Raw genomic sequence first — 19,473 nt, 5'->3', positions numbered from 1 at the left:
AGTGCAATGAGATGCTTCACATCTTTGCAATTATTCCATATTTAAAAGATTTCAGACAATAACATACCCTATTTTTAAAATGTTAACCTTTTCAAAAAATTTCTTAGCCCACTTATCCCATGTAATTAAATCATCATTGGCAGTTAATTAATGCCTTAACTTACTTGCATAACATAGCCATGCTTTTTGTAAAAATGATAGTTTTTCTTCAATTCAATCCATTAACTCGACATCTGTTCAAAATGTAATAGGATCTTCTCAATTTTAAGTGAAATTGAAATGAGTCATTTTTCGGTTAAGATTTTCTTTTTTATTATACATGAATTTAAATAATGTGACATCATATTCACTTCGTGGCAACATATACACCATTAGATTTGTAAAATTTAATATAGACCTTGAAATGAAGAGATCATGATCCGCCCAAAATGCATTCAATTTTCATGTACATTTTTAATAGAGCATGTAATTCTCCCATGTAAACAAATATCAGTTTAATAAACTGCTTTGTAGAAAATTGTCCGATAATAACTCCCTATGACCATTGTTATAGGGAGTCACCACTCAGTACAAGCTACCTAAGGCGGGCTTTACAACTAGAAAATAAAGCCTAAGGCCCAAGGCTCAAAGCCCATGCGTGGTCCAAGGCGCTTTTGGTAGATTTGAACAAACAATTAACGAGGCCGAACGTCTTCTCTATACGCGACCATTAGGGCACACTCAAATCAAGTCGATCTACCGCGCTATAAACTACGAGAACTGGGAAATTAGGATTTTGAGCACGAAAAACCAAAGTGGTTTACGTCTAGGGCTTCAATCTGTTTTCTATTTTCCCCGCTCAGGTAATTTCTCTCAAATTATATTCCTAATTTGTTTCTGCTTCTTCTCGTAGAAAAACGCGTCTTTTCCTTTCATTTTTAGGTATTGAATTTGGTTTATACTGGTTGATGGTTTTGTTAGCTTGTAGCTTGTGAATTCAGTTGTGGGTTGTTTCTAGGTGGGGCTGGTAGTGAAAAGGAAAAAAAACTGGTAGTTTAGATTTGTAAATGGAAAGTTGAGAGAGGCTTATGAAGAGGCCAATATCGTAGATAGTTTTTGATTGGATTTTGAAATTACAACTTTTTTTGTGTTGGAGGCCTATCAAATGAAGATTTATGTGAACCAAATGTGCTTGTAATGTTTCCGTTTCTAGTGTAGCCTGTATTGATTATCAGTGTCTGACTTCTTGCGCCTCACGTGGTATAGATTGGGTATATATGGGATTTATCCATTTAGTGCTGAGCACTGACCCGCTCGTGGCGGTTTTCAGCCCTTACCTACGGCTATCAGTAGGAAGTTTCACTAACTGTCCGACCGGTCAAGGGTATTATTTTCCAAATAGACCCAAAAATTTTATTTTTCTGGACTTGTTTGTGACGTAGGGGTATTTATTCAGTTCATTGTTCCGTGATTTTGTTGTTTTGAGTGGTTTTTGTTCGTATTTATTTTCTCAAAAAATGATCTTTTTTCTTCTTCTTCAAAATGCTGAAAACTTTTGTTCATACAGATATTCTGAATTTAGAAGATGTGATACCTAGAAACCAATCCAATAGCACCTTTAACTGTTATTAATACTGATATTTTCATGAATCCCATTAGTTTGGAGTTTCTAAATGGGTGCATGTCAAGCTGTAATAAATTTGAGATGCTTGCCTGAATAATGCAACTAAGATATAAATTGAAGATTTATCTTGATAGGTTGGATTGGCAACAAAAGATTCAAATTTCAGATTACCTGTTACATGGAAAATGTGGTGTGGAACTGGAATTATTGTTGTGGAATGGACAAAGACCATGTCTTCATAGTTCATAATTAAACCTAATGACTGGTCTGTGGCTGCTGTCTTTCTATTCTGCAATGATTATTTGATTGAACTTTTCAATTGCAGATCTGACCTCATATATGTATATTGCTGTTGCCTGGATTGTGTTACTGCATTAAATAATCACTTTATAATTTCCATCACATGTTCAATATCTCATCCTTATTTTTTCCTTTTTTTTTTTCTTCGTGATTGCATTTTTCCAGATAGAATGTTAAACAAATAAACTGGCCATTGCTTTTGGGCAACTGTCAGTATCTAAATTTCGAGAAATTCACTGCTTCATAGTTGTTTTCACCTGTTGAGCATCACCATCCTCTTGATTATCATTCAGAATTCTCGCTTACCTGTCTCTGTACTTTTGTTACTATGTATGATCCCTTAGTTGAGAATCATTCAAATTGCAACTCCTTGGAGCCATACCTCATGGCAAAAATTCTGTCGAGATTCTTACTCTGCAACTCCTTTTGGCCTCTCATTGTTTCCACCTTTCCATATTTGTATTCTTTCTTCTGCCAGTGCTTCTGGCTTCTGTGCTTCTGTCACAGTTGCCTTGCAAGCTTTCTTTTTAGATACATAAGATGCCAAGGACAAGGTCAGGTGCTGCAGCCTCTCATAAGCCAGATGTAGCTGAAAAGCCTAGTGAGTCTGAAAGGCCTATAGAATCTGAAGAGCAGGTGGACCTTGATGGAGACAATGATCCCGAGGAGACAATGGAGGAAGAGGTTGAGTATGAAGAAGTAGAGGAAGATGAGGAAGTGGAAGAGGTCGAGGAAGAAGAAGTGGAAGAGGAAGAGGAAGAGGAAGAGGTAGAAGAGGAGGTTGAAGAAGATGATGAAGACAAGGAGGCTGCTAAAAGAGTTGATTTACAAAATGGGCCACATGGTAACGAGGAGATGAAAGTTGATCAGGCGGAGGCGGAAGATGAGAGAAAAAAGCATGCTGAGCTTCTTGCGCTGCCTCCTCATGGCTCTGAAGTGTACCTTGGTGGCATTCCTTATGATGCTTCTGAAGAGGATTTGAGGGGCTTTTGTGAGCCTATAGGAGAAGTCACTGAGGTAATGTGGATTGTTGATTATAATATTCCTTGCCTGCACATTTTTTGTTTAACTAATTTGATCTATATTTGATGACAATAGGTTAGAATAATGAAGGGTAAAGATTCAGGTGGGGCCAAGGGATATGCTTTTGTGACCTTCAGAACCAAGGAGTTGGCTTCTAGGGCCATTGAAGAGTTAAATAATTCTGAACTAAAGGTAATTTAAGGACCCTTATGGTTATGCACTTTCTCCTTTGAATAACCACCTCAGCCATGGCTTGGGATGGCTACCGCTGATGTGTGCAAGCACATGCATTCCACATATGATTTGTGAGATTTATCACTTCCATTTGTTTGAAGATAAAGTTGAATAATTTCTAAATAGCTGTCGGAGTGTCTGACTTCTTCATTTCTCATAGTATTGACTTTTCTATTAACCCCCTCTTTCTTTTCCAGGGAAAAAAAATAAAATGTTCAACTTCTCAAGCAAAGCATCGGTTATTCATTGGTAACGTTCCCAGAAATTGGGGTGAGGAAGATATGAAGAAGGCTGTAACAGAGAGTGGGCCTGGGGTCATTTCTGTGGAACTGTTGAAGGTTTGTAAGATTTTGTATCTTCTCTAATTTTTTATTACATTCATAATTTTTCATGTTTAAATTATGCTTGTTTTCTGTGAGAACCAAATATATAATTTAAGACTATCGACATGATTCTTCATTTGTGACTCAATATGTTATATTTATTCGTTGAATCTTCTTGACCAAGACAGGACCCACAGAATTCTATCCGGAACCGTGGGTTTGCTTTCATTGAGTATTATAATCATGCATGTGCGGAATACTCAAGACAGAAGATGTCAAGCCCCAAATTTAAGCTCGACAACAATGCCCCAACTGTGAGCTGGGCTGACCCCAAAAATGCGGAATCTTCTGCTGCGTCTCAGGTATTTTCTGGCTGACCCCAAAAATGTAAATGATAGTATTTGATTTGATTTAAGTGCTGATCTACTTGAAGATCCTTCTTTTCTATTCCTTTTTTTTGATAAGTAGATAGATTATTGATAATGCACGCACCAGGTAGGGGTCGAACCTATGACTTTCTAGTGCTTGAATCCTCTCTACATATATGGTAAAGTCTGTGTACTGCATTTCAATAAGAAAGGGGCTTATGAAGCTTTTTAATAGTTTTGGGCAGTGCTCATAAAATTCTATTTTATGTGAGTAATCCCTCCCATGACTTGTGAATTCTCTCTATGATTGTGTAAAATATTACCAATGAGCTCTTGCACATATGGCACCACTTCACCCATAAGAATTGGGTGGATGGTAAGCTTGTGGGAATAAAACCCCCTCCCTGAGTGTGTATGTTAATGCCATTAAAAAAAATGTATACGCAGCATCTTCTTGTTAAGTGCTTGCCTTCTTACTTGTAATTTCAAGGTTGTGGAGTCATGATTTAAGGAATTTGTTTGTTACAGGTTAAGGCAGTGTATGTCAAGAATTTACCAAAAGACATTACTCAGGATTGTTTAAGAGAGTTGTTTGAACATCATGGAAAGATCACAAAAGTGGCTCTCCCTCCTGCAAAAGCAGGACAAGAAAAAAGCAGATTTGGTTTTGTTCACTTTGCAGAAAGGTCAAGTGCCATGAAGGCATTGAAGAACACTGAAAAATATGAAATTGATGGTAATTGTTTTGCTCCTTGCACCTTGTGCCCGTTCTTATCCTTGATGATGAACTAGTATTGTTGACAATCTTTGTTGGATGTTCTCTGATTGACAGGTCAAGTTTTGGAGTGTTCTCTTGCAAAGCCACAGACAGATCAGAAATCTTCAGCACCAAACACGCAGAAGTCATCCTTACTCCCAAGCTACCCACCTCGTCTTGGTTATGGCATGGTTGGCAGTCCCTATGGTGCTGTAGGTGCTGGATATGGTGCAGCTGGCTTTGCACAAGTAAGATGCTTCTTCCCACTCTCCAAAACATCTGAGCTTTGCTTGCTTTCTGGAAATAGTTGTTTAAAGAAAGTTCTTAAAGTATTTTCAAAGGAAAGTACATTTACTTTTAAATTACTGTGATGCTTGGACAGTTCTAAGAGTTGTAAATTGCATATTTATCCAGTACAAGATGAGAAATTGGGATCCAGTTGGGTGGATTATACCTTAGAACTGTCTGGACCTGGTCTGGAGTGGGCTCCCACATTGTTTTTTGGGATAAATTCATTTATTGTCCCCGTGGTTCGGAGTTTTGACAAATAGCTCAGTGAATTTAAAAAAGTTATTTATCACTCTTTGGGGTAAGCAAAAAAAAAAAAATAGTCCATCCGTTAGAAAAGTTGATAGAATACATTAATCAACACGAATCAAGCTGGCCAGAGGGGGTGGCCAAACTCCTCACATGGCCGTTAGGGGTGGTTTGGCCATAGTTATTGTTAATCTTCATATATGATCACAACTAATCAAGGTGTTTACTTTAAAAGTATTAGTTTGTTTGATTGTATATTATAAATAAGGAGAATTCTTGCAAATTTTCTGCTTGTAGCATTGTTTAGTTTTTACCGCTAATATAGGTGCGAAATTCTTGCAGCCACTAATCTATGGTAGGGGGTCAACTCCTGCTGGCATGGCAATGATGCCAATGCTTTTGCCGGATGGAAGAATCGGATATGTCCTGTAAGTTTTTCTACTTAATTGTACAATGTATGCCTTGTGTTTTTATTGTACTACAAGGCTTGTTCTTTCAGTCCTATTTCTTGGCTGCATTGTCTGGCAACCTTTGTTTCAATACCTGCTTATACAGATAAGTGAATCATTACACTGGAGTGTTTATACCTCAGTAATTGCTTGTTTCAGTTAGCAGGTAGGTTATGACCTTCTATGTGAGATGCAATAGTGTGTTGATCTAATCCTACTCTCTCTCTCCCCGTACTAGAATCCTTCTATATGTCATTACTAAAAGCCTAACTGCACTGGAAATTCTTCGTGCAAATCTTGTGGGCCTCTCGCTTAGTATATCTTTTTTGGGGATGCCAAAATCTCCACTTTCTTTTCTATGAAGTGTATTCAACGACTTAAAATGGTGTAAGTTACAGTGGCAGCAGTGATGCTGTTGATATTGTGGGATGAATAATGTGCTTAGTAACCATGCCATTAAAGGAAAAAATGGTCGAGAAATTCACTTTTTCATTTCAAGGGCTTGTTCTACTTGTGCGGTTGGAGTTAAACTTGTTTAATTTTTGCTATAGGCAACAACCCGGGATGCAACCACATTCCCCTCCACCACAGTCCCGGGGTGGCAGGAGTGGCACCAGCGGTGGCTCAAGCGGTGGAAGGCGCAGCAATGACAGCAGCCGTGGGCGCAGCCGGTATCACCCATATTAATTTAATCATTTTATGTCTGTATAAGAACTTAAGTATTTGGGGTGAGCAGTTTAATCATTTCATGTCAAATACAAAGTCGGAAGTAATTTTTGTGTGATTTATCAAAAATTTAATCATATATTATATTCTTCCGGATGGCCTGAAATTCACATTGATGTCGTCTTAGAAACAAATTAATGCAATGCAAAATCGATCTGCACGCTGCAAATGCTTGAATAATTCCCACTGGTCTAGAGGCACATAAATGTTTACATATTTACCATATGACAATATATAAATGTTGGGGTAAAATAAATTGACACAGCTTCATTCCAGAACATGTCTCGACGTGGCTTACGAGTGTTGTATGGAATGGCTCTTTGCAATCGAAATTTGAGAAACTCTGGATGATGATGGATGGGATTCAAGGGTTTTACTTACCGTCTTCGGCAGCCCTAAATGCGAGGCCCACCTGCCTTGGACAGTTTGGACTAATTGACCGCGATTTGTTGGGTTTAACATGTTGACCGTAATGTGGTGGAAGACAAAACACATTAATGTATCCCATAGTGCTGATGAAAATTCCGCATCAAAATAGATATAAAATCCATGATTAGGGCATTTGCACTTTTAACTAGTAAAGAGAATACACTTTATCCCCTAATTATTTACCTATTTGCACTTTTAACTTCAATATTTAAAAATTGACACTTTATCCCATGAAGTACACTTTATCCTCTTAAGTATTTTGAATTGACACTTTACCCTCCAAAATAACTAATTTTTTGAGGGATAAAATGTCAATTCAAAATACGTCAAGGGAGTAAAGTATAGTTCATAGGGGTCAAATGTCAATGTCAAATACTTTGGGGAGTAAAATGTCATTTTTTAAACATTAAGATTAAAAGTGCAAATGTATAAATAATTCAAAAATGATACCAATATCGATATGTGGTGCCCAAAAGCTTTTAGAACGAAATATGCTAGGCGGTGAGACTGATTACTTATAAAAAGACTGGTGTCGGTTTAATACATAACAAAAAAAAAAAAAAAAAAAAAAAAAAGGAAGTGCAGGTTTTGTATTTTTCCCTTCTAGTCTGGAAGTGCAACTTTAATGTACATTATGGTACAGGTTGGCACGTGATTTAAGTTAAAAGATAAATGTTACACACATTTTTAACTGCATACTTAAAAATTATTATTGAATTTTAGATGAATTACAATTAAATTTTTTACTAGTAATTTTTACTGTCATGTCAAAGAGTGCACTTGAGAATGTGAAAGTGGTACTGTATGCAGCATTTCTCAAGTTGAAAAGCCTACATAACATTTTTTTAGCAAATAAGGAAAAGGTATAATGAAGGGACTAACTCTCCAACAACAAACCCAAATGAAAAATAAAGTACTGAAAGAAGAAACTAAAAATAAAAAAAAATGTCTATAAATGATCTCAAAGGGACCATAAACGACTTGGTCGTTTGAATCTTGGGCAAAAGCCAAGAATAGGGGCCACATAAAGTGGTTTAAACACCAAATTAGTGGACGTGGGCATGGGCATGACATGAGTATGACCGTTTTGAGACCCTTCAACCTTATTCGAATCCCCAATGAAATGGGTACAGATAGGAGCGACCTTCAAAATACCCCTGTACTCTACCCAAACCTTTGCCTGGTAACAACAACCGCTGGAGGGTGGTTGAGGGGTTCGAAACACTACCAAAATCCGAATAGGATATGTGAAAAATGCCTAATAGTCTCCAGTTACAAAATCAAACAATAAAGAGACAGTGAGATAATAACCCGCAAAAAACAATGTATAACCCTTAGAGCTACAACAACAAAAACACAGTGAAAAGCCCCTATCAGCAGCGGTGGTGGACAATGGAGACGGAGAGGCGTGTGAGATTCACACACCGGCGCTTGGAGGGTTGACAAAGATGCAGGAGGTGGCGACGTGAAGCGGAGAGAACAATCAAATAATCAAGTGTAATCAAATTTCTATTTTTGCTACTTATGTTTCAGAGCCCACTCTCTAATACTTCTCTACTTCATTTAATATATATTAGTTTCAAAAGATCATGCTTAGGATAGAGTTTTCCTCTGACCCAATATATAAAATTGTAATGTATCCATTGAACAAATAAAAATCACGTCTTTTTAATAACAGTAGCAAAACTGGAGAAAATTCTATTAAAAAAGTATGTACTAAAAAAGCATTGTTCATATGCATTGAGGTTCTCTCATCCCAATATTAAAATATTCCAGTGGATCCTCACTCTTCTCAACTCTTCTTTCTTTGTAAAATTCATGAATATAATAATAAAGCCTGAAGAAATGAGTAATAGAACTTCTTATATGTGACTATAATGAGATTATGGGCAGCATACTGACTACTGTAAGACCCACTTTGAGATCGCAATAATTCTCAGAAGGCAAAGACATCATGTAATCAACAAACACTAAAAGTGAACAAATGCACAACAGCTTCAAGTATTATATTACCAGGTAAACTTTAATTTAGATTTAAGTAAAATTCTGAAATTATTTCAATCAGAAGTTTTAAGAATTAAAAGAGAAAATCTAATACTCATTATCTAGCAACAATTTATACCTGACAGGCACTTATGATAAATGAAAACAGAAGTCCAACATTAGTACTTCTAGAAGTACAACAAAGTAACTTTGTAGGCAACTACTTATACAGAAATTTATAGCATTTCCATCCAATGCAGTTAAAGCTAAACATATTAATAAATTTTTTCTAAATCCTCAACTAGACCATACTTTTGCAACAAGATTTCTTCAGATGAAGCTTGAGAAGTCTTGGGGTGGTTCAATCCAGATATTTTCAAAAGGATCTTGATCTCCCCAGTCATGACACTGCTTACGCGGATAGTATCTACAACTGTCAAAAGAGTATGATATGCAACGCTTTCCATAGAAACGAACTTTAGGGAAGTAGACACTGTTTCTCATCAGTCCAGAAAGGTCAGTTCTGGAATGAGACGACAAGAAACTCGCAAAAATTGTGACTCCATCAAGGATTTTCATCTCTTCCCATACCATGTTTATCCGATCCAGCTTAAACATAATAGGGTTTTCACTAGCACAAGTATAAATAACTAATATTTCCCCTTCATGCTCTGCCATAAATTTGCCCTTCCACCAATTTTTGGCAAAAAAATTCTCGGGGCATTTGGGTGGAGGCACAGCAAGAACATTCCAAGTACGTTCCAGTGGGTCAAAGACTCCTATCCAGCCAGTGAGACTCAGACAATAGAAAAGTCCATTGCAGAAAACAAACTTATTCCAAATACTACTAACAAAGGGCAAACGATTTTGGTAATTAACAGTAACCCACTCTGTTGCCCCAGGATGGCAAGTGCTAACAGCAACAATTGTGGGACTGATGTGCTTAACTGTAAGAAGCATGCAGCTGCTAGATGTTGGGGCACAAGAGAAGGCAACAATCTGATAAGTCAACTCAAACCTGGGCAATTTAATCACTTCGCGGGCAAAAGGGTTAAAGAAGAACATGCGATGAGATCTGGGTCTGTATAGCAACAACCAGCCATCTTTAGTGTAGCAAACCCTAGACCCATTCAACTCGGGCAGCTCAATGGAATGTGTCTTGCGGAGTGACGGGTCATAAAATTCATACAAGTTACCATACTTTGGGAAGTACATAAGCCATGGTGATTGATTTACTATCCGGACGGAGATTGCAACTGAGTGCCATCTCTTGCAAACAATGGAGGCACGAACGTTGTCCTCTAGGGTTAGACGGGAGATAATCAATTCCAAGAGTTCCGTAGGAAGGTCAGACCAAGTCTGCAGCTCCAATTTCTCTTTCTTCTCTTTCATTGTCATCCTTTTATTTTCAGCAACCGTTTCAGCTAACCTATACATAAAACCCTAATAAGTTCTAGTATAAAACAGTCAAACAAAACCAATTAAAGCCGTACAGAGCGAGTAAAAACCACACAAACACACACCAGAGAGAGTCAAAAGGAAGTCAATAATCTGTAGCGGATTGGATCTCCAACAACAAAAGCTTGAAATACAAGACAACCACCCTTAAAGGGCTTCTTAATTGCATTCAATTCAAAGCTATCTACATAATCAGAACTAGCCCATTCATTTTTCTTCTTCTTAATTTTTTATAGGCCCTTCATTTCTTATCCAACACAGTTGTAGATTAGACTAAAACCCAAAAATCTATTACCTTAATATAGCCACAGATTAAACCCGAACCAAAAAAACCCATCTAAGTTTTCAATTTGACTCATGATTATTGTAAACCACATTGGTATTTATCACAAACCTTAGTTTGATCTAATCTGCAAAACCCCAGAACCATTCATAGCCACAGATTAAGACCCATTTGATAAACCCATCAAAACTTGACTCCAAATTTGAACAATTCAAACTTATAATTGTTGTAAAAACACATTGGGTATCCCCATATAAACCTTAAACTGATCCCTTAAACCCTAACATCATATTACTCATCCTTGATTACAAACAACCAAGTAAAATATTCAGAAAGGGAGAAAGGGAATTATTACAATTCAATTTCACTTTAGGCAAAATGCAAAATATAAAATATAAAAAATAAAAATCTTACGATTTCAGCTTCCTTCTCTTTTTTCCAGCCATAGTGAGAACCAAATGAAGCTGCTTCTGCTTAGACAGAGAGAGACTTTAGAGAGAGAGAGAGAGAGTTCAGAGAGTAGAGAGAGAGAGAAAGAGTGCGTGTATGTGGAAGTGGTGGTGGCAACACGTGTGAATCCGTAAGAATCAGGTGTGACAGTTTTCACTCTTTCAGTCTCTGTGAACCAATAGATGGATGCCAAATCAGAAAGATCTCACGTGTCTATCACGTGATGTTATTGTTTATTGTCTTTCTATGACGTGGCAAAATATATGCCGACTTATTTTTGTGTAAAGGTGTGGAGGACTATATACACGATGGGTACTCTGCTTTATAGCACATGGATACTCAAAATGAATTATGATTTACTAAATTACTATGCCAGTTTTTTTTTTTTTTTTTTTTTTGAGTAAATGATATTATAATCTTATAATTATGACGAAATAGATAACATAAACTATATGAAATTCAAATTATATATATCACATATATGAAAGAATTTTTTTTTTTTTTTTTTTTCAAGAAATGTGTTGTAATTTTTACTATAGCACATAAGCCGGATCTATGAAATACAAAGAAAACTGGGTGATAAGAATTCCTTGTAACCCATTGACAAAAAAACTTGTATTTTCTTTCGCTCAACGCATCATTATAAATATTCTCCAATTGTCTTGTCCTAAAACTCAAAAAATAGCTTTCGACTTCTTATTTTACGTGTCTCGTTGCCGCTAAATCTATCCACCAATAATTGGTTGTTAGTTTAGCCATGATTGCTTCAATGGCTATCTTTGCAATCTCTTTACATCTCTTGGGTTCATTGTTAATTTCTTGGACAATTGACTTTGAAGTTTCCATTGTTTTTCAACTTATAGCGTGCCCCTTAAGACTTTCTTGCATTCTCTGCCACTTTTTCTTAAAACTTATTAAACTTGTTCTTGCTCGGCGGTGCATGTAAGGTGCCATCATCAAATTAGGCAAACGAATTTGGTAATTAACAGTAACCCTAATTTTTTTTTTCAATAATGAGACAAGGATTACAAAAAAAAAAAAGAAAAAAGAAAAAACGAAATGGAGTGAACTCCCCAACAACAAAACCTAAGCGAAAAAAAAAAAAAAAAAAAAAAAAAATACAAAGATAGAAACTAACACTAGGCAATGGAACCCAAAAGGATCTAGCCTCTCTAAGGGTTGCACGAAGCGGTAAATAAAGGCAAAAAGGCTTGGTTAGAAGCCCCATGCAGTAAAGGTGACAACCACCATCACAAGGAAAATATAGCTGAGAACAGAACGAGATTCATCAACGAAAAACAAATGCCAGCTACAAAAGTCTTTACTATCAGATCAGTTGCCTACCTTGTTTCCCTAGGATGGCAAGTGCTAATAGCAACACTTGTGTAATGGGATTGATGTGCTTAATTGTAAGAAGCTTGCAATTGCTAGATGTTGGGGCACAAGAGAACGCAACAATATGATAAGTCAACTCATACCCGGTCAATTTAATCATTCGTGAGTAAAAGGAATAGAGTAAAGATAAACAGCACGCAGCGTGCAAAAAAAAAATTTTAATAAAAAAAAAAAAAAAAAAAAAATTTGCACGGGCATGCTACGCACGCCGCGTGCTGTGAATCAGTTCTCAAAGGAATAAAGAAGAAAAAGTAGTCAAATCTCTAATAATAGTCTAATTTGACTATTATGAGCTCTTTTTTGTTTCCCAGCAGAATAGATATTTTGTAGTTTTTTATTCTAATATAAAAAGTCAATAGGTAAAGAGTTTATTTACTGTTCCCACCATAAAAAATTGTTTACTATTTTTTCTTTCTCGCTTCCTCCATCTCTTTCTCTCTCCCCTGCCCACACAACAATGGCATTGCTGCTCTGCCGCCACCCACGTTCCCGGATCCACCTTCCTCACCAGCCACAGAGGAGACATTCAACCAAATCACCATCTCAATACAATTACTAAAGCCATCCAAGAAAAAAACTCCGCCAGTATCAACAACACCAATCAATACTACCAAAATAAAATCTCATGAATCTTAAGCTTGGAAGTCACCGGTGCTAGTGTTTCACCACCACCCACAGGTCGCCCAGCCTACCAAATGCCGATGATGGTCACAAACCACACCTCTGTTTTGGTCTCTCTCTCTCTCTCTCTCTCTCTCTCTCTTATTGTTTCACTCTCTCCTTCTATCTCCCGATTAATTGCAGAACTCAGGGAAAATGGGATGGATTTCTTTTAGTCTCACAAACCGTACCTCTGGTTTCGCTCTCTTTGTTCTCTTTCGTTGCTGTGCTAAAAGGAGGGGGAGGGATGTGGAAGAGAAAAGAAAAGGGGGAGAAGATGAGGGGTGCGTGAAAGAAAAAGAAAGGAGGGAGAGAGAGAGGGGAAGAAAACAATAATATATATATATATATATATATATATATATATATAAAGAAATTAGATAGTAGAATAAAGTTACTTTGTAGCAGTCACAGCAAGCTGTCCGAATCTCACTGCAATCACAAGTAACATTTTACACCTGACAGACACTCATGATAAAAGAAAACAGAAGTCGAACATTAGTTCTTCTACAAGCATAAACAAAGTCACTTTGTAGGATATTAGTAATACAGAAATTTACAGCAATATAGCATTCCATCCAATGCAGTCACAGCTAAACATCTGAATAAAAAATTTCTAAATGCTCAACTAAACCATTCTTCTGCAACTAGATTTGTTCAGGTGAAGCTTGTGAAGTCATAGGGGGGTTCAATCCAGAGATTTTCAGGGGAATAATGAGCTCCCAAGTCACGACACTGTTTACTCGGATAGTATCTACAATTGTCGAAAGAGTATGAAATGCAATGCTTTCCAGGGTTACGAACTTTGGGGAAGTAAACATTGTTTTTCATCAGCCCAGAAAGGTCAGTTCTGGAATGAGACGACAAGAAACTAGCAAAAAAAGTGACACCATCAAGGGTTTTCATCTGTTCCCATACCATGTTTCTCTGATCCAGCTTAAACACAATGGGGTTTGCTATTCTAGAACAAGCATAAATAAGTAATATTTTCCCTCTATGCTCCGTCATGTACTTGCCCTTCCACCAATCTTTCAACAATTTCCCGGTGCATTTGGGTGGAGGCACAGCAAGAACATTCCAAGTACGTTCCAGTGGGTCAAAGACCCCTAGCCAATCATTGGAACTCAGACAAAAGAAAAGTCCATTGCAGAAAACAAACTTATTCATAATACCAATATAAAAGGGAAAGGGCAAATGATGTTGGTAATTAACAGTAACCCACTCTGATGCACCAGGATGGCAAGTGCTAACAGCAACAGTTTGTGGACCAATGTCCTTAACTGTAAGAAGCATGCAGCTGGTAGATGTTGGGGCACAAGAGAAGGCAACAACATGAAGATTCAACTCAAATGTAGGCAGTTTAATCACTTCGCGAGTAAAGGGATTCAAGAAGAACAACTGATGAGACCTGGGTTTGTATAGCAACAACCAGCCATCTTTAGTGTAGCAAACCCTACACCCATTCATCTCAGGCAGCACAATGAAATGTGTCTTGCGTAGTGATGGGTCATAAAATTCATACAAGTTACCTTTCTTGCGTAGTGATGGGTCAACACATTCATGCGAGTTAGCACAGTTTGGGAAGTACATAAGCCATGGTGATCGATTTACTACCCGGACAGAGATTGCAACTGAGTGCCATCTCTTGCAAACAACGGAGGCACGGACATTGTCGTCTAGGGTTAGACTGGATGTAATCGATTCTAAGAGTTCTGTAGGAAGGTCAGACCAACCCTGCAGCTCCAATTTCTCTTTCTTCTCTTTCATGGTCATGCTTTTGTTCTCAGTCACCGTTTCAGCTAACCTATACATAAAACCCCCAGTAAGTTCTAGTATAAGACAGTCAAATAATGAGCTCAGAATGCCATAGTGAACAACAGAAAGCTAAAAGAAATGTAACACAAGACAGAGCTTGGAACTACAGTAAAAATCTTAAAATGCTGAAACTAAAGACCAATAGTGCTCAGATTGCAAATAGTTACAGAAGCCCCAAAATTACACATTATGTCCATATCTGAGTCTCATTTCTTATTAGTGATCCAGATTTTATGGCCTAAACCAGAGCCAGCCCCCCCATCCAAAAAAAAGAAAAAAGAAAAAGAGCCACACACACACACACCGAAGAGAGAGTAAAAAGGAAATCAATGATCTGGAGACACAACTAGCAGATTGGATCTCCAACAACAAAAGCTTGAAATACAATCAATCGACAACCACCCTTGAAGGGCTTGTAAATTGCATTCAATTTTTCAAAGCTATCTACATAGTTAGAACTTGCCCCTTTATTTTTCTTCTTTTTAATTTTTGATAGGCCCTTCATTTCTTATCCAAAATAAAACACTTGTAGCTAGATTGGACTAAAACCTAAGAACCTATTTCCTTAATATAGCCACAGATTAACCCATATGAAAAAACCCACCAAAGTTTTCGATTCGACTCTGAATTTCAAGACTAAAACTCACGATTATTGTAAAGCACATTCGCATCCATCACAAACCTTAGTTTGATCTAATCTGCAAAACCCCAGAACCATTTATAGCCACAGATTAAGACACATTTGATAAACCCATCAAAAGTTTCTGCCTTCACTCCAAATTTGAGCAATTCAGACTTATAATTGTTGTAAAAAGACATTGGATACGTATCCCCACATAAACCTCAAACTGATCCCTTAATCCCTAACATTATGTTTCTCATCCTTAACAAGAAGCAAGTAAAATGTTCAAAAGCAAGTACAATTCAACTTGAACTTATGCAAATTATTAAATCCAAAAAATAAAAATCTTACGATTTCAGCTTCCTCTTTTTTCCGGCCATAGTGATAACTAAACGAAGCTGCTTCCACTTGGGCAGAGTCTCTGTATAAAGCCAAAGTCCAGAGAGTAGAGGAAGAGAGTAATCGGAGAACGAGTTATCAAGCAAATTGCTTTGCTATGTTAATTGCTGGAATTCTTTCCTTTTCTACAGAATCAGTCACGCACCTTTTTAACAGCAGTTTGCATCCATTTTCAGAAATATGAAACGAAATGTTTTCGAGCCCTAATGGTTTACAGCTTCGATTTTCTGTGATTTATTCTTCCATTTCTGTATGGATTTTGGCAGGAAATGCTAGTTTAGAGAGACCCATTTGGGATTGGGCCGGATGTTGAAATGGGTATTCGTCGAAGCAGACCCGGAACTGTTTTTTCACTGTTTGTGTTGAGGGATTGTTTCAAAGCTTAACCCTTTGGTTAATTTGTGTCGGTTAGACAATTAGTTATGGTTCTATTTGAATTGGGAAATTGGTTTTTTTTTTTTTTTTTTTTGGTATGATTGGGAAATTGGTTTTTGATGTGAAAACCAAGGACATTTTTTTTAATTATTATTATTATTATTATTATTATTATTATTTGGAGAGAATTCTTTCAATCATATGTATAGTATAAAAATGGTAAAATACCGTAGATTATGGCTTGTTTGAGACTGTATTTAAGAAAAAGATTTCAAGTTAAAAAGAGTTTTTTTTACCAAAGTTTTATTTTTAATTTTTTACCAAAAGTATATTTTGGCCATTTTTAAAATAAAAAAGTCAAAAAAATACTTTCAAATTTTTTTACTAAACATGCCAGCTTTCATCTAACATAAAACAGCTTTTTAAATACTAAAAGTACTTTTTAAGCTCTTTATCACACTCCCAAACATGCCCTTAAGGAAAATAGAATAAAAGCTATCCTGGATGTCAAATTAATAGAATGACACTGTTCTCGTAGCTTTTGAATGCATACAAAGGCATATCCTACTTCTCTATTTTCCTTTTTTTTCTTTTCAAGTTGATGCAGCTAGCAAAACAATCGGTGCTTCAAGAGTTGCAGCCACTTCAAGCACCGGAAAACTGGAGTTGTTGAAGAGCTTGGGTGCTGATTTTGGCTATTGATTACACTAAGCAGAGCCTTGAAGATTTAACAGAAAAGTTTGAGGTTGTCCAAACTTTATTCTTGTTGTCTATCAACATCATTAGTTCAGCCATATATATCAGCATTTTACAGCCGACAGACACTTGTGATAAAAGAAAACAGAAGTCCAACATTAGTTCTTCTAGAAGAATAACAAAGTCACTTTGTGGGCAACTACTTATAGAGAAATAAATATATAGCAATATAGCATTCCATCCAATGCAGTAAGAAGTAAACATTTTTAATAAAAAAAATTCTAAATGCTCATTTAGATCATACTTGTGCAACAAGATTTCTTCAGGTGAAGCCTGTGAAGTCTTGGGGCGGATCAATCCAGATATTTTCAGGAGGATCGTAATGATCTCCCAAGTCATGACACTGATTACACGGATAGTCTCTACAATTGTCAAAGGAGTATGATATGCAATGCTTTCCATGTAAACAAACTTTGGGGAAGTAGATACTGTTTCTCATCCCTCCAGGAATGTCCATTCTTAAATGAGATGACAAGGAACTTGCAAAGAGTGTGAATCCATCAAGGGTTTTTACCTCTTCCCATATCATGCGTGTCCGATTCAGCTTAAACATAATGGGGTTTGCACTTCCAGAACGAGCATAAATAAGTAATAGTTCCCCTTTATGCACCGTCATGTACCTGCCCTTCAACCAACCTATCGACAATTTCCCAGATAATTCCGGTGGAAGCACAGCAAGAACATTCCAAGTACGTTGCAGTGGGTCGAAGAACCCTAGGCCATCATTGAAACCCAGACAATAGAAAAGTCCATCGCAGAAAACAAACTTATTAACAAAAGAGGAAATGGGCAAATGATGCCGGAAAGTAACAGTAACCCATTCTGTTGCCCCTGGATGGCAAGTGCTAATAGCAACAATTTGATGACCCACTTGCTTAACTGCAAGAATTATGCAGTTGGTAGATGTTGGGGCACAAGAAAAGGCAACAACAGCAAGATTCAACCGAAAGCTGGGCAGATTAATCTCTTCGCGAGTGAAGGGGTTAAAGAAGAACAAGCAATGAGATATGGGTCTGTATACCAACAACCAGCCATCTTTAGAGTAGCGAACCCTACACCCATTCAACTCGGGCAGTATAATGGAATGCGTCTTGCATAGTAATGGGTCATAAAATATATACAAGTTACCAGAATAAAAGTACATAAGCCATGGTGATTGATTTACTACCCGGACAGAGATTGCAGCTGAGTGCCAGCTCTTGCAAACAACAGAGGCCTGGACATTGTCGTCTAGGGGTAGACGGGATATAATCAATTCCAAGAGTTCTATAGGAAGGTCAGACCAACTCAGCTCCAATTTCTCTTTCTTCTCTTTCATGGTCATTTTCTTGTTTTTAGTGACAATTTCAGCTAACCTATACATAAAATCCTGGTAAGTTACAGCATAAAACAGTTCGATAAAACCAATTAATGAGCTCGAAATGCTGTAGTGACTAGTGAACAACAGACAAAAAAAAAATGTAATGCAAGACACAGCTTGGAAATCCAGTAAAAATCTTAAAATACTTTTTTTGATGAAGCTAAAGACCCAAAAATTCCACATTATGTCCATATCTGAATCTCATTTCTTATTAATGATCCAGATTTGATTTGATTTGATGTAGTATGGCCTCCACCAGGGCCAAAGCCCCCCACACAAAAAAAAAAAAAAACCCACACAAACACACACCAAAGAGAGAGTAAAAAGGAAGTCAATGATCTGTAGATAAACTAGCAGATTGGATCTCCAACAACAAAAGCTTGGAAATACAATCAATCGACAACCACCCTTGAAGGTCTTGTAAATTGCTATTAATTTTTCAAAGCTATCTACATAATTAGAACTTGCCCCTTTATTTTTTTTCTTTTTAATTTTTGATAGGCCCTTCATTTCTTATCCAAAATAAAACACTTGTAGCTAGATTGGACTAAAACCTAAAAAACCTATTTCCTTAATATAGCCACAGATTAATTTGATCTAATCTGCAAACCCTAGAACCATTTATAGCCACAGATTAAGACCCATTTGATAAAACCATCAAAAGTTTTTAACTTTACCCCAATTTTTCAACAATTCAGACTTATAATTGTTGGAAAAACACATTGGGTACGTATCCCCACATAAACCTCAAACTGATCCCTTGAAACCCTAACATCATGTTGCTCATACTTAACTACAAGCAAGTAGAGTGTTCAAAAGGGAGAAGAAAAAAAAAATGATCACAATTCAATTTGAATTTATGCAAAATATTAAATCCAAAAAATAAAAATCTTACGATTTCAGCTTCCTCTTCTTTTCCCGCCCATAGTGAGAACCAAAGGAAGCTGCTTCAACTTATAGAGATTACAGAGACAGTTGAGAGAGTAGAGAGAGAGTGAGAGAGCGTCGTGTGGAAGTGGTGGTGGCAACACGTGAATTAATCAATCAACTGCTGTCTCTATTTCCTTTATCAAAACAGAAAATTGAAAAATGCTATCTGTACCTTCAAACACATTTGTCTAATCTAAAGAATTGAACTTCATCTGATATTTATGTCAGAACGTTTACT

At 36.9% G+C, this 19,473-nt stretch overlaps 4 protein-coding genes across 6 annotated transcripts; 1 reads left to right on the top strand and 3 right to left on the bottom strand.

The window, feature by feature from the left end:
• The first annotated feature begins 697 nt into the window (after nucleotides 1-697).
• LOC132191899 (RNA-binding (RRM/RBD/RNP motifs) family protein) lies at nucleotides 698-6,434 on the top strand. The gene is made up of 9 exons (XM_059607026.2): nucleotides 698-842; nucleotides 2,382-2,920; nucleotides 3,002-3,118; nucleotides 3,358-3,498; nucleotides 3,672-3,845; nucleotides 4,380-4,587; nucleotides 4,684-4,856; nucleotides 5,488-5,573; nucleotides 6,146-6,434. Exons 2-9 carry the CDS (start codon nucleotides 2,444-2,446, stop codon nucleotides 6,279-6,281), a joined length of 1,512 nt encoding a protein of 503 aa, XP_059463009.2. The 5' UTR covers nucleotides 698-842; nucleotides 2,382-2,443; the 3' UTR covers nucleotides 6,282-6,434.
• Nucleotides 6,435-8,856: 2,422 nt separating this feature from the next.
• On the bottom strand, nucleotides 8,857-11,007 carry LOC132192123 (F-box/kelch-repeat protein At1g57790). The gene is made up of 2 exons (XM_059607350.2): nucleotides 10,888-11,007; nucleotides 8,857-10,161 (listed from the first exon to the last, which is right to left on the bottom strand). The coding sequence occupies exons 1-2, from the start codon at nucleotides 10,917-10,919 to the stop codon at nucleotides 9,063-9,065; spliced, it is 1,131 nt and encodes a 376-aa protein (XP_059463333.2). The 5' UTR covers nucleotides 10,920-11,007; the 3' UTR covers nucleotides 8,857-9,062.
• A 2,333-nt stretch (nucleotides 11,008-13,340) lies between these two features.
• Nucleotides 13,341-16,069, bottom strand: LOC132192098 (F-box/kelch-repeat protein At1g57790). Of its 2 annotated transcripts, none has more exons than XM_059607313.2 (2): nucleotides 15,767-16,069; nucleotides 13,341-14,782 (listed from the first exon to the last, which is right to left on the bottom strand). In XM_059607313.2, the coding sequence occupies exons 1-2, from the start codon at nucleotides 15,793-15,795 to the stop codon at nucleotides 13,636-13,638; spliced, it is 1,176 nt and encodes a 391-aa protein (XP_059463296.2). In that variant the 5' UTR covers nucleotides 15,796-16,069; the 3' UTR covers nucleotides 13,341-13,635. The 2 variants fall into 2 exon arrangements, with proteins under 2 accessions (XP_059463296.2, XP_059463297.2); XM_059607314.2 differs by having other exon boundaries at nucleotides 13,341-14,777.
• A 615-nt stretch (nucleotides 16,070-16,684) lies between these two features.
• Nucleotides 16,685-19,427, bottom strand: LOC132191968 (F-box/kelch-repeat protein At1g57790). Of its 2 annotated transcripts, XM_059607125.2 has the most exons (3): nucleotides 19,201-19,427; nucleotides 17,190-18,300; nucleotides 16,685-17,013 (listed from the first exon to the last, which is right to left on the bottom strand). In XM_059607125.2, the coding sequence occupies exon 2, from the start codon at nucleotides 18,267-18,269 to the stop codon at nucleotides 17,208-17,210; it is 1,062 nt and encodes a 353-aa protein (XP_059463108.2). In that variant the 5' UTR covers nucleotides 18,270-18,300; nucleotides 19,201-19,427; the 3' UTR covers nucleotides 16,685-17,013; nucleotides 17,190-17,207. The 2 variants fall into 2 exon arrangements, with proteins under 2 accessions (XP_059463108.2, XP_059463106.2); XM_059607123.2 differs by having other exon boundaries at nucleotides 16,685-18,300.
• Between the last annotated feature and the right edge of the window lie 46 nt (nucleotides 19,428-19,473).

Source organism: Corylus avellana, chromosome 10 (assembly GCF_965113065.1).
Source record: "Corylus avellana chromosome 10, dhCorAvel1.hap1.2, whole genome shotgun sequence".
NCBI classification, from domain to species: Eukaryota; Viridiplantae; Streptophyta; class Magnoliopsida; order Fagales; family Betulaceae; genus Corylus; species Corylus avellana.
This window is presented reverse-complemented; position numbering and strand designations above follow the sequence as displayed.

What these genes read in the sequence shown, in the direction of transcription:
- LOC132191899 (XM_059607026.2), top strand. Translation starts at nt 2,444, where the DNA reads ATGCCAAGGACAAGGTCAGGTGCTGCAGCCTCTCATAAGCCAGATGTA. An exon ending in TTTCTGTGGAACTGTTGAAG is followed by an intron (nt 3,499 to 3,671) that starts GTTTGTAAGATT and finishes TGACCAAGACAG; the next exon opens with GACCCACAGAATTCTATCCG. An exon ending in GTGCAGCTGGCTTTGCACAA is followed by an intron (nt 4,857 to 5,487) that starts GTAAGATGCTTC and finishes AAATTCTTGCAG; the next exon opens with CCACTAATCTATGGTAGGGG.
- LOC132192123 (XM_059607350.2), bottom strand. Translation starts at nt 10,919, where the DNA reads ATGGCTGGAAAAAAGAGAAGGAAGCTGAAATC. An exon ending in AAGAGAAGGAAGCTGAAATC is followed by an intron (nt 10,162 to 10,887) that starts GTAAGATTTTTA and finishes TTTTATGTATAG; the next exon opens with GTTAGCTGAAACGGTTGCTG.
- LOC132192098 (XM_059607313.2), bottom strand. Translation starts at nt 15,795, where the DNA reads ATGGCCGGAAAAAAGAGGAAGCTGAAATC. An exon ending in AAAAAGAGGAAGCTGAAATC is followed by an intron (nt 14,783 to 15,766) that starts GTAAGATTTTTA and finishes TTTTATGTATAG; the next exon opens with GTTAGCTGAAACGGTGACTG.
- LOC132191968 (XM_059607123.2), bottom strand. Translation starts at nt 18,269, where the DNA reads ATGACCATGAAAGAGAAGAAAGAGAAATTGGAGCTGAGTTGGTCTGAC.